Below are 14,464 nucleotides of genomic sequence, written 5' to 3' on the forward strand. Positions count from 1 at the left end.
TCTTTGACAACAAAAAAAAACACATTAACGCTCCAACACGAGTGTTTTTCGAGCACTATTTGCGGTTTTAGATTTTTATCGTGTTTTTGACGAGGACTGAGTGGTTAGTTGTTGAAACAACCGTCGCCCATCTTCATTAAACGATATTTTCCTAAGTTATTCATGGATGTTTTTTTTTATGAATGGTAAGTAACAGCAATAGACACAACACCTAGTTTGTCTGCATGGGATGCATTTACCAACTTACATGAACAAAAATTCCATCCTGCCTACTCAGCACTGTTTAGAATTTCATTGCTGACATTTGTGGCCTTGTTCCACGTTATTTACTGTAACTTTTAAATTGCATGTCCCCTCAATTGTTGTTGCCAGATCTTGGAAACAAAAAAGTGACAGATTCTAGTTCAGTTGCTGCTTTTAAATCATTCTTGAAAATTAACTTTTATCGTGCTTGTTCCCTCTGAGTTGCTATTTGTTATATATTGTTTTTGATTGTGATAAATATTGTACAGCATGTTGTAATTATAAACAAATCATATTAATTGTATCACATTATGACTGTATATGTATATATTCGGGCTGCTGATTATTTTCTCCACAAATTAATTACTTGTTTGGTCCATAAAACATCTGTAAAACATTCATTCATTCTTGTGTTTTCCATATACCAAAGATTTTAGATGATGCATTCATTGATGCTGCCTAGAACAATAGAATAGCAAGATGGTTGGATCTTATTTGTCATCAATGATAGGCACTTTGTCTGTGTTTGTACTCTTCAGGATGTTTTTTTTTTTGGTATATGGTTGAAGTTGGGATTAAGATGTGGGGTTAGGGTTAGGTTGTAGGGTTAGGATGATTATAATAGACCTGAACTGGTTATGGTTAAGCAGATTGACATGGTCTTGTACAGTGTAAAGTGAGTGGAAATCAGCGCTGTCACAACATGAATAGCTGTACAAACCTGTGTTTTTGCAACATCCTATTTGACAGATTATCCCAACACTGTAGAAGTTAAATGTTCTGGTACTGCCCTGTGAAGCTAAACGGCTGGTGGGACTTTACAACTCAATTCACATGTTACATTCCAATGGGGCTGCATTCCAGGTGGAGCTAAATAGCAGTTGTGTCAGCCTGACCTCTGTGTCAAGCTCCACCCTCGTTGGAGCCAGATCCTGCATCGGTTCAGCCTGAAAGATCTGATGGGAATCTCTCATCAGTCTCGATTCAGCCCTGACTTTGATGTCCCATATGGAACTCGGCAAATGTGCCAGGAGAGCAGCACAGGGACTAACTCTGGGTGTGTCTGATTGAGCTGGTTTTTACACAGATGTGTATGAGCTCTGTTTTATTTAGTTATTAATTTTATTGTATTAGATACTATTGGAGTACGATTTGGCTGCATGTGTTTGACTCCTTCCTCCGTTTGTCCTATATCTGCTGAGCTAATTTCTCTATTTACTCCTTTTGCTATTAATCAGTGGAATTAATTTTGTGTTTGCCAATACAGAAGGGATTATTGTTAACACTAGATTCAATTGTGCATCAGAGTGGTTTATTATTTGGGTGAAGTCATATCCTCAAGTTGTATATAATTTCTTCTTGTCTGATCGACACTCTCTCACTGAAGCACAGCCCTGTGTTCACTAATCGTAATCTACTGACAGGAGGCTGTATTTTTGGTGTGTGGCTAACCTTTGCCTTGTTTTAACCAAAACCTGTTGTACTGATATTTGAGTCAGTGTTCTGTTTTTCTGTGTTTTCTTGTGGTCAGTGTAAATATAGATTTTTATGAACAAGCCTGTGCAAAAGCTATATGTGATTTTTCTATTTAATTCTGCTGGAAATTCTTTGGTGGTTTTTCCAGCTTTGAAGTTGATTATATTGCTCAGCAGAACTTATTAAAAGTAAAGAATTCTTAGTTCTGACTGGGCACACATTTTATAGCTATCATCAAACTAGCTGCTGCAATTAGAACACTCACAACCACACTGAACTCTGCTGTCATTTATATCTGGTTCAAAACTCTTGGCCCATTTGGCTGTTACTTGAATGTTACGACTCTTTTAAGCAGACAGCTTTGGCTAAACCTAGCAGGGACAGACCTGTCAGCAGTTCTGCAGTCGTGTGGTGGTTTTCTAGACACAGAGCCTCCCTGGTCACTAATGTTCCATAATGCTGACGTTGTCTGGCCCACCGCATTGTTTCCAGTGTTGTATGGTACCAGGATATTGCCAAGTTTTATGTCGTCTACTGTGATCAGGTAACACGTGATTTTTAAACCTGAACTCAAACATAAAAGATGAAGGTGGTCGTGTGATATTTGAATGATTTACATTCATAATTTTTGAATGTCTAATTTATGGCTGACCTGAAAGGTATGTGGCACTTTTCTGTAGCTAATCTGCTCACTGTTTGGATGTGTGTAAAGTTATTTGAAGAAGTAGAAACACCTTGATGGATTTGCAGCAGATAATTTATTACCTAAGCTGATATTTTGGCACTTGTATCTCTTATCCCCCCTGGTGTTTGGTCATGAATGTTGCTGTAACCATGTGCTGTGTTGTATTGTCTTATTGTTGAACAGGTCTCCTTCGTTGCTTGTGGAGAAGATGATATCCATCTCCTTAATTCTCTTTCCTGTCTTGTCCTATAATTCCTGTCTGTCCTCTGTCTTATCTCCTTTATTTTGTACCTCCTTTTCTTACCACTTCCTACCTTGTCCTGCTCTCATGATTAATATCTTGTGTTTCACTCTTTCTCAGGTCAATGAGGATGCCGACTGTGAAGTATCAGAGAGGGGACAAGGTGATGGGCCGCTGGCCAGGCAGCAGTCTGTATTATGAGGTCAAGGTCCTAAGCTTTGACGCCATCAGTCAGCTCTACACTGTCATCTACAAGGATGGTACTGAGCTGGAGCTCAAAGAGCAAGACATCAAGGTAAGACCAGTGTCACACTGATGCTTAATCTAAACTTCACTACAGTCTCACATAACTGTGTCCACCACAATAAACAGAAACAAAAATCAAAATGCAATTTGAAGCATTTGAATTCACAACTCCTGGTGTTTCTGTTGTGTTTATTTTTCAGAGTGTTACTGGTTTCCAGACACGTCCCCGCTCCCGTTCTCGGTCACCGGGCCGTCGCCGCAGCCGCTCACGCTCCCCAGCCAGGACAACACGGCGCTCATCCTCTCGCACAGCGGCGGCCGTCGCTACCGCAGCTATAACAGACAACGTCCTGTCCTCTAGTCGGGATCCAAAGCTGAAGGACACATTGGAAGTCAGAGTGACCCCCCTGGTAATTACCTCTCTGTACTCTCTTATAGCATTGGAGATGCTAGAATAGCTGATTTCACTGCATTTGTTTGAATAGTTGTTCTAGATTAACATGAATTTATCATACCAATAAAGTATTACCAGTATTGTTTATCAATGTAGGAATGTAAGGAGATATTTTTCAGATAGTCTCCAGAAGAAATTCACTATGCTGCACTAAATCTAAAGTTCTAGAGGTAGTTGTGTAACAAATATTCAAAGATGGAGACAGCTGACGTGCAGTTACTGAAATAGTGGTATAAAGTATGACTTGATCTTGTCTTGTTTTTGACAACTTAGGGCCTAGACAATACACTGTTTTGTGTAATTACAAATCTTGTCAAAATGTGTTTTTCTGGATTTAAATGTGTAGCATAACAGAGTCACAGTTTCTGTGTTGGGTCCTCACATTGTGTTTCCTCCCTTTTTGTCTCCATCACTCTCCCTTCATTGTTTGATGTGCAGAAAGAGACAAAAGCAGCAGAGAACAATAGCGACAATATACATGAAAAGAAAGAGGAGAATAGCACGGCTAACAAAGTAAATGAGGTGAGTTGCGACTTCTTAAAGAAAAATTTATTATGTGGAAAATGTTTTTGCAACTGTTGATGAACTCATGAATACAAACCAAGTCATTTAAAACACTGACGCTAACCTGTGTTGATGGATGGTCAGTGTGTGAAGTTGTGGGTTTAGAACCACCACACAGACTTTGTACTCCAGAAAAGGGAGGGTAATGTGAATTCAAAATTTGGGTAAGCTGCATATTTAAAAGCCCATAAAAAACACAACATAACGATTTTGTGTGTTGCTATATTTCCAAGCGTTAATGTCACTATTTTAGTCACAAACTTTCCTTTTGATATTTCTCGATGTAATGAATGGAATGTCATGATGTGTACCCCACGAACACATCATGACATTCCAAAGGGTGGGGGGGCTCCGTTTGTATTTGTGCGTGTGTTTTCCAGCAGAGAGAGGCTCGCTTTATAAGATCATGCTTTAGTCGGTCAGTCACATGCTGTGCAAACATGTGCTGCCTCTTTACGCTCCTTGCCTTTGGAATTTGCGAGACAAACGGTTAGCAAAGGTTTCCCTAATTCACATCCCGAGAGCTGTGAGTTTTTAAGGAAGGGAATGGTTAAGTTGGTTTGAGATTTTACATATAATCAATAAATGTTGAATATATCAAGAAATGTGTCTTGTAGCTTTTTTGTTATTGTTCAAGACTGATATATTTCAAATACTATTACAGATTTTCTCTGCTTTATAATCGATCCGTTCATTCAACGCCACTTTAGCCTCCACTTGAGGTTTGCAGCCAATACCAGCTCATATTTAACAATTTTCTTCTTCTTTTTTATAATATAACATAATGTTGAAGGTGGAGGTTACAGTGGTCTGATACACAATTTGCCTGTAAGGAAAAGAACCCTAAGATGCTTAGAAATGAATATCAATGAACATGTAGACGGTTCCAAAGACTAAAAGAGTTTCATTTGTGTTTGTCATCATTTAAAATCCTAAATCGTCTTAAACATGTTGACAGAAATCTGAGGAAAGGGTGGAGGCAGATGCTGAGAAGATCCAGGGTCGTTACAATCTACGACGCAGGAAGGACGATAGCGGAGCCAAACCAGTGACAGAGCAGTTGGAGAAGAAGCCCACCATTGTGGCTGCACCTCCTGCTGCTCTCTCCACCCCACTAGACTTTGGAGGGAAAATAGGTGAGTTTCAGGTCACATGCAGCTAATATACTGGGGCACAGAGCCAAGTCTTCCAGAGTTAAATTTACTATCAGACAGTTCACCTTTGTACTTGTCCACTACCACACTAAAATTACATTACTCACTCTCACTGGGAGAACTAGACAAACCAGTGGGGTTATCAGAGCAGTGAGAACTATCTGTCCCTCTGTGTTTATGAGACTTAAGAAATACTAAAATAACTATATTTTGCCAGTCCAGGTTTGTTGCAAAGCTGATTACACAAAATACAGAGGGCTCAGTTGTGTGACTCCATGTTACGCTACATTCACACTCAGTTTTTGTTTAAAAATGTACTTTACCCTCGACTACTTATTAGGGCTGAACGATATATCGTTATCGTGTCGATATCGAGATATGAACATTCAAGATATTAATATCGAAAAAGCGACGATATAGATTTTCCCCCGTGCTCGCCCTGCATGTACACATCTTTTTTAAGTTTCCCCACTGAATGCACCACTTCGGCCAGCCAACCACAAACCTTATTTCATGCTTGCAGTGGATCGACAGCTGAAGCAAACCAATGACAAACATAGGAGGGCGGGAGGGAGATGGAGACTGAGACGCACACTCACACACACGACATACAGTGGGGGAAAAAAAAAAAAAAAGTGACATGAGTGCGGAAGATAATGAGGCCAGTGGCGATTTTGTGCCAAAATAAATCATCGATCATTTCGCCACAACCACGGACCTGTGGTCACGCCGGACAACCGAACCTTACATCAGTTTAAAGATCCATTTTATTACAACAAACTCCGAACTCAAGACCCGCTGTCTGCAGACGTCCTTCTTCCCCGGGGAGCATACAGGTGGTAATATGGCGCAGGAGATGAGAGGTGTGTTAGCAGACTGGGACTTGAAGGAGGACCAACAGGTTTGCGTGATGACTGATAACGCTTCAAACATTAAAGCGGAGCTGCAGTAAAATGTTTGATTTTTTATTTATTCTTTGGTGACTTTATGTTAATGTTGATGACTGGCAGTGAGTTCTCATCAATAAAACTGCACTTTCCATGTGGAAAGTGCAGTTTCCAGTCTTTTGTATTATGTTTTTATTTTTCTGAAACACTACGAACCTGTAGTCATATCGCATCGTATCGATATCGAGATATCTGGCATGAATATCGAGATATGAAATTTTGTCCATATCGTTCAGCCCTACTACTTATTCAATTTTGGATGTTGTGTGATTAAAAAATGAGCCTGAATTGATGACATTATAATTCATGATAGGGTTTTTTTTCTTCTTCAGGAGCATACTTCTGGCTGCTCTTTCTGCCAGCTTGGGTTCTCTTTCTGGCACTCCAAGTGAACATTGAGGACCCCAGCCTCACCAACTTCCCCCCGCCTCTGCCTCCTCTTGAAGCCTTCTGGGATACCCAGGCCTTTGGCTTTGTCATACTCTGGATCCTCTTCCAGGCCCTGCTCTACATCCTGCCTGCTGGAAAGGTGAGTGTGTAGTGTTGACCACTGTACTTTCGTGTCCTGAATTTTAGTCCACATTACTTGACTGTTCTCATCTGCCTCATGTCATGGGGATTTACATTGACCCTGAGTGGGCTTCCAGGTGTCACTATGATGTGATGAGTAAACTAGTAACGTACACATTGTACTTGTTGTGTTTCGGTCTCTGAATTATCAATGCATCCCTAAATATAACATCTTTATTGACAAGAACAATGTAACCGTAATAATGACACACTTGATAGTGTGACTTGGGTTTCAATCGGCACCTGGGCAAGCGTGCACTGCGCCGATTACATGGGGGAGCATGCGCCGTTGTTCCCCGGTGTAGAAAAATCTGTGGTGTATAAAAAAAATCTATTTAAAATAAATAAACAAGCAACGCTAAGCCTGGCGGGGGGGCAAGTAAAGCCTGGTTGCCCACCAGGCTTATAATACACTGAGGGAAACCCTGGGCCATAATTGTATTAGAAGTTGTAGGAGAGAAGAATAACATTGTAGAATAAACCGAAGGTCACTTAAATACCCTAAATATGTCTGGAACCATGATGCGATTTATTTATTTATTTATTTATTTATTTATTCATTCATTCATTCATTCATTCATTCATTCATTCATTCATTTATTTTTCTCCTAGTTCTCATAATTTATTACTCTCTTTGCATTAGGGCTGGGCGATTAATCACATTTTAATTGTGATTTCGATTCTAGCTTCTCACGATCATAAAAACATTATAATAGAAGAAAATCGATTAATGCGCCGCACGGCGCGCCGTGTATGTAAAATCCTATGCTATAAAAGCACCTTGAATGCACCAGTGTTAAGTGCAGCTGCAGCAAGCGTGTGACTTGTGTGTATCAATAATATGAGGAGCGAGCGATTGAAAACATGGCTGAAAGGTAACAAAGGTAGGAAAATATGAGTTATCTGGAAACATTTTGGCTTCAATGTGACAGACATTGAGCAAACAAAATTGTTTGCAAAGTTTCTCGCGCTGTCATGTCTGCTCCTGAAGGCAACACGACCAAATTCATTTCAATCCCTTAAAGTTCAGCCATGAAGTGGTCTATAACCATGCGATAAAGCTCGTCAGCCAGCGCCACCGCAACACAGTCCTCTATTAATGACACTCTTTATAATGTGTCCCAATATATCCCACCACATCCCACAGACATCAAGAGATAGTGGAGACTGTGACGTTAATTAAAAAAATATGTTAGCAAAGGACATGTAAGCATCAGTACCATAAGCAACCCAGGATTCAAGACGCATGTTAAGACTTTGGACAAGCGTCACGTGTTGCTGTCACGTACACATTTCAGCAGTTGCTCGCCCAGCCTTGTATGATAAATGTTGTGCGGAAGAAGCAAAGGATGTGCTGAGGGAGTATAGCATTGTTTTGTTTTTTGAAAAAGAAGAGCATTTTATTTTGATTTTGTCCTGTGTTATTAGTGATGTATTGTTTTTATTGCTATCATTATTTTAATTTACTATTATTATTTTACTTGTTTACGTGTTACTAATTTATTTCTCACTATTCTTTTAAGTTATATTTAAATTTGAGTTTTGTTGGTTCAATAAATACTCAAGTTTTGAAATCAATGAATAATCGTGTTTATTAATCGTGATTTCAATATCAATCAAAATAATCGTGATTATTATTTTTGCCATAATCGCCCAGCCCTACTTTGCATCACACTTGATGTGCATGGGAGTGACAGACACCAATTTTTATTTATCAGGATTTGTGAGATACTCCACAGGGAAAAGCAAATTCTTTGTCGACCGGGTCATCTCTGACACTGGTGTTCTCTCTTTAGCTAAATTATATATCCTATATACATTATTAGGATGATTGTTCACTTTTTCAGGTAGTTTGTAGTAGATCAAACATTGGGTCAAAGTTGAGCCCAGTTAAAGCATTAAAAGAAGAATATTTTAGACTACAATGAACAGAATAATAGTGTTACTGTGGAATCGGGGTAAAAAACAAACGTCACTGAAGACGAGGGTTGTGTAGTGCTAACAATTTGTCAGCGCGCTCACTTATTCGCTGTCGATGTTCCTGACAATGACGAGCTCCGTTAACACTGGCGCACAAACTTAATGTCCAGTTCAGTTTCTGTCCTCTCAAACAGCTCCTGCAGCTAATGTCTCAGAATGTTCAAGGGTGTAATTAAAGCAGTGAAACAGCGAGGTCAGGCTACTCATTAAAGGCATGTTTATAGAACAGTCCTTCTGATGAAGGATGTCGGGACCCATCTGCCTTGAAAATCGAAAATAGTTTTTGATCGTTGGGGAATGACAATCAAAGACAGATCTGGGAGGACTTCCTGACAGAAAGTCTAGCACGTGTGTCGCATCGGTGGCATTGACCAATGTTTACTGCAGATCATGTAGTCTGACCCCAGCATCACTCCCATCTGCCCACTTTGGGTGGATCCTGTTGGTCAGTGACATTTACAAATGATCGTGAGCTAAAACACCAGTATCTAGTAAATCCGTATCCAATGGGGTTTAGCACTCTTGTATTTAACAGTGAATAACTGACACTCACATGATGATGATGGATGCACTTTGTCAGGTGTTAATCTCATTATTTTTCTCCTCTTCTGTTTGTCTGCAGCTGAGTGAGGGCATGCCACTGAGGTCTGGTGAGAGACTGAAGTACAGAACCAATGGTGAGGCTGCATGACTCAATACTGTAACTGTAACACTTCATCCTCAGGGTGGAGTCCTCGCTCATTTATTACTCTGAACTGATCAATACATGCAAGTTTATGGTCAATAAGGAGCCATTATTTAGTTGGCAATATCTGAGTTACATCTTAAAGAAATGCAGGTCTATGATTAATCTTCAAGTTTTTAAGAAGGTTGTTGATTTAACTGTTTATGTTTCAGGTGCAGTTTATTGTATATTTAAAGGTTGCCATGTTATATCGTTCAACCATTTATGTCACAGAGGGAGGACTAAATAAGAAGCAGTTATTTTTTTTCAGTTTCTCAGAAACCAAATATAAATTCAGTTTTTTACTAGTACAAGTTTAGTAATTGGTGATTAATTTGGTACTTTATTATAAAGCCCCCTAATGTCATTACTCTCTTTTTTGCATTAATATGAAACTTCCTCAGAAATCCACATAAAAATTAAACCAGTGAAGGTAATCATTTTGGATATTGATTATCATGGTCCATAATCATACATTTCACAGTGAGGAGCAGCTAAAAGGTAGATAAAAGACAGATGATTTTTATTTTTTTTTTAAATTAGAAGTGCTGTAGTAGCACTAGCTGGGTACATGAGTTTTTGACATCATGGGACCTTCTAAGAAAATATGTGCTTTAAATATCCTGGATAGGCCAGTTTGATATACAGGACATCACTATATTATAATTCCAATTGGGGATGTAATATTATACCGTTGAATCAAAAACCTTTCCAAAACATTTAGAGTAAAAACATAGCCTCCACGAATGTAGGAGTTGACAGCTGTAATATGAGATGGTTTTTGTTACGTTCAACAAGTGAGTGTCCATGCTGTCTCTGTTGTGTATTGAAGGCTGTTTTGTTCCGTGTTCTGCACACGTGTCCCGTCTCGGTGTGCGTGTCTAAACTGCTGTGTTTTCACAGGTTTCTTTGCCATCGTTGTGAGCGCTATAGCAGTGGCAGCAGCAGTCTACCTGGGCTTTGATCTCACCTACATCCACAGTCACTTCCTGCAGTTCGCTGTCGCCTCCTTCCTCATCTCCGTCCTGCTCAGCATCTACCTGTATATCCGTTCCCGCCATGCCGTCTCGGAGCAGTTAGCACTGGGAGGAAGCTCAGGTGAGCAGAAAGACCTACAGTTCCAGTCTTGATGATTAAATACAACTACAGTATATACTGTTGTGACTCCATTATTGGTTCATGTGTTTTGGCTGAGGTAGCCTGATTTCTTTGTTCTCCTGTTTTCCTTCAGGCAATGTGGTTTATGACTTTTTCAAAGGACATGAGCTCAATCCTCGCGTCAAAAACTTTGATCTGAAATTCTTCTGTGAGATGCGTCCTGGACTGATAGGCTGGGTGAGAAAAACTGAATGATTTTAAAAATGTAGCCATTCTTTGCTCTTTAAAGACTTTATACAAAATTCCCTTTGACATGTTTGAAGTGAGTGAAAATTCTCAATATGCGCCATTCTCAATGATTATTAAACCAACGATGTAATAATAAGTTTTGTGATTATGTGTCTGTCTAAATGTTCAGTGTTTGATCAACTTTGCTATGGCGCTGGCTGAGATGAAGAAGCACGGTCTGGATGCTCCGTCATACAGCATGATCCTGGTGAATCTCTTCCAGCTGCTCTACGTGGTGGACGGTCTCTGGAATGAGGTAAACTCCACAGAGCACAAGACGCACAAGTGACAACTTTATTTAAAATGCCACAATAAGAGACCTGAATAAAAATAAAACATCTGTTTATGCGTGTGATTTTCCTCAGGAAGCAATCCTGACCACAATGGACCTGATGCACGACGGCTTTGGCTTCATGTTGGCTTTTGGTGATCTGGTGTGGGTTCCGTTCACTTACACCTTGCAGGCTTATTACCTGGTCAGCCATCCCAACCTACTGAGCCTCCCTGCAGTAACAGCCATCGTCATACTCAAACGTAAGTAGGAGCAAATAATCAGTATTATTTACTGGTCAGTAGGATTCAGGATTTGAATTATTATTGGGTTTACACACCTGTTTCCCACTGTCTTCCATCATTTTCTTTTTTATATACAGTATATATAAAAGGAACCACTCCAGTTGTGTTATGTTTTTGTTTCTAACCTATTCCTTTCTTCTGTGCGCTCAGTCGTCGGCTTCTACATCTTCCGGAAATCCAACTCTGAGAAGAACGCCTTCAGGAGAGAACCATCAGACCCCAAACTATCTCGTAAGTTGTCCTGGAGGTGTTGTGTTAAACATGTCCTGGCCATGTGATCAGTTATTTATTTAGTTTTTTTGTACAGACATATTTATTTATTATGCCCCAAATGGAGAATTACAGAGGTAGCGAAGTCATTAAAATGGCTGATGTTTGAGAACTTAAGTATTCCATCCCATAGACTGAGACTAAAGTGAATTTGCATGTGACAGACTTGTCAGTTGTAGTGGAAAGAAGCTGCAGTGTTTTAGTTGGAACAAGGCCATTTATATTTAGCATTAGGAGGCATTTACCAAAGAAAAAGAGACAAAAACACAAAAGAGAGGGAAAGAAAAGTATAGCTGCAAAACTAGCAGTAATATGCATTGTTAACTATGAACTTTCTAAAAACGGCACATGATGCACTGTGAGTGAGATTAATTGCAACATTCTCACTGTAACCCTTCGTCTCTGTGTCATCTGCAGATCTGAAGACGATTCCCACAGCCACAGGAAAGAGTCTCCTGGTCTCTGGTTGGTGGGGTGTGGTGCGTCACCCGAACTACCTGGGAGACCTCATCATGGCCCTGGCCTGGTCTCTGCCCTGTGGTGAGTTCACTTTATTTAAGAAAGTCATGTCTGGAAAGTACTTTGCTGAATATTTTCAATGGTTTTCAGACCATGGATGTCACAAATAATTGTCATACAGTTCAGCATTCATTTATTGAATAATTATTAGGGACTGAGCACACAAGCATGCAAGGATCTATTTTTATAATTAGAGTTGAAGGAGAGTAAAACACATTGATAGGAAGAGCAAAATCAGTTTTTCAAGTTGATGTAGTGATGCAGGAAGGGCTGTAGCAATTAATTACCAACTATTTTGTTTGGTTTTATTGTTATTATTATAATAATTTAATCAAGCTCTCTGGTTTTACAGTGTCTTAAATGTGAATCTTTTCTGGTTTCTTTGCTCCATATAATAAAGAAATCATTCAAACTTTTGGTTTGTGGACAAAACAAGACATTTGAGAACGTCAGCATTTTGGGAAACATTGATCAACATTGATTTTCTTTTTTTTTGGGACCAAACAACTAATAAACTAATCAAGAAAATAACAACAGATCAAGCGATTATTCAAATAATTGTGAGTTGTAGCCCTAGACATGGTTATGCAACAAAGGATTTTCTTATGTGTGTCATTGAAGAAAAATGAGTCTGGAGCCCTGATGGTGTAAGAGTTTTTTAACTCCAGCAGATGGCAGTGATGCAACATCATAGATGCTGTTAAACCTTCACCAAAGCCACATTATTGTCATGAATGTAATTATTCTGACTTATGAGTCACCCTGCTTGTTTACCTATATGAGTTTACTTTTTTTTTAATTCTTCATTTGTAAGCAGTTATGAAAGATCCTATCTTTTTTTTTTTTATTATTGAAAGTTGAAGGGTGTTCAGCATCTGCTGCCTGGCAGTTTTTCACATAGCACTTTGAGCATTCTTAATTAGGAGCCAGGTGTTTACAAAAAGGTACTCTATTGTCAACTTGAAAAAGACAGATCATTTGTAAAAGGTCATTATATTTTGGGGATAATAATAAACAGATTGGCATCATTCCTTTGCGTTGTCATATAATGTTGCTTTGAATGAAATCATGATGAACCGCTCTGCATTGTGACTGCGGGAGAATCTTATCATCTGCTTACATATCAGATTATTGGCACAAATTGAACAAGGTGAAACTGCCGTGGACAGATCAGACATGAATGTGCAGCCTGGTTCATCGTCTTTGTCGTGTCCTCTTACCGTCTGCAGGCTTCAGCCACCTCCTGCCATGGTACTACATGATCTACTTCATCATTCTGCTCGTGCACCGAGACTCCCGCGACATGAGCGAGTGCAGGAGGAAGTACGGGTCGGCGTGGGACGAGTACTGCCGGACTGTTCGCTACCGGATCATTCCCCGCGTCTACTGAGGAACCTGACGCTGGGCACTCAAGCTGAGGCCTTTTTTAAAAAACTAACAAAAAACAACCACTATCAGAAGGCTCTCAAATCAAAAATATTGACTCACCGAATTGACAATTTTTTAGATTTTTAAGCATTTTAAAAATCATTCTGGACTGAAGAAGCTGCAGTACATTGAATTTTAATGTCAAAGAAAAAAAAAAAAGACTCATTGGTTTTTATGGACTGTTTGAAGAATTCTGTTTTTAAGTAGTAAATACTTAAGAAAATATTATCAAAATCTCAAAAAAAAGAAAAACGTCTTGTTAGGATGTATATATTTGTACATACACTGCTGCTTTCAGAATAACACACCACTTTTGCTTTGCTCCCATATTCAAAATTGCAGTATCATCTTCGCTGTTATGAATAACATTTGTACGTATACCCTCCTACTATCATTTTACAGTTTATTTTTATTGACGAGGATGGGATTAAAATGCTACTTTTTCAAGGAAAAAAAACAACCTGTACATTTAATCCAATGACCGTGTGTAAAAATGGACGACATGTTTCCACTGTATGTAACTGAAGCTGCACTATCAATTATCTGGTTCCCGTTCATGTTATCAGGGAAATGCACATTTATAGGTGTTTGCAGCCACTGCTGTTTAATTATTGGGAGTTGGTTCACAGAGACGAGACAGAACTGGGTGATATGAATAGATAACAGCAGTTGCTGCTGATATATTGTCACATAATACTTCTTTTGATCTATTATTGCATTAATAATAGTTTCTTATTCCTTTTCTCATATTAGACCACACACTCGTCTCGTCTGCTGTTTATAATGCAGAAGCTTTTTCGTTAAATCTGTTTCTACTTCACATTTCACTTGAATTGAGACGCAAACTTTCCCACAAAAACGTTTAAACGATAATTCAATATGTTTGGGATTTTGCTCGTTTTTCCGTTAAGGTTTTTCACACACAAATCCAAAACGTGCATAAAAACAAGGTCATTTTTAAATGAACTTGCACAGGAGAGCACAGGAGTAAGCACAGTTTT

General features: G+C 39.2%; 1 protein-coding gene across 1 annotated transcript; it reads left to right on the top strand.

Annotated features, from left to right (window-relative positions):
• Positions 1–2,751: 2,751 nt before the first annotated feature.
• lbr (lamin B receptor) lies at positions 2,752–13,425 on the top strand (the record flags this gene model as incomplete). Its single annotated transcript, XM_083899010.1, has 13 exons — positions 2,752–2,940; positions 3,092–3,301; positions 3,784–3,867; positions 4,868–5,045; positions 6,343–6,539; positions 9,183–9,237; positions 10,188–10,382; positions 10,516–10,619; positions 10,801–10,926; positions 11,036–11,204; positions 11,397–11,477; positions 11,934–12,056; positions 13,265–13,425. The coding sequence occupies exons 1-13, from the start codon at positions 2,770–2,772 to the stop codon at positions 13,423–13,425; spliced, it is 1,854 nt and encodes a 617-aa protein (XP_083755136.1). The 5' UTR covers positions 2,752–2,769.
• Positions 13,426–14,464: the final 1,039 nt, after the last annotated feature.

The sequence above is a fragment of the Microchirus variegatus genome (assembly GCF_963457635.1).
Source record: "Microchirus variegatus genome assembly, chromosome: 12".
Classification (NCBI taxonomy): domain Eukaryota; kingdom Metazoa; phylum Chordata; class Actinopteri; order Pleuronectiformes; family Soleidae; genus Microchirus; species Microchirus variegatus.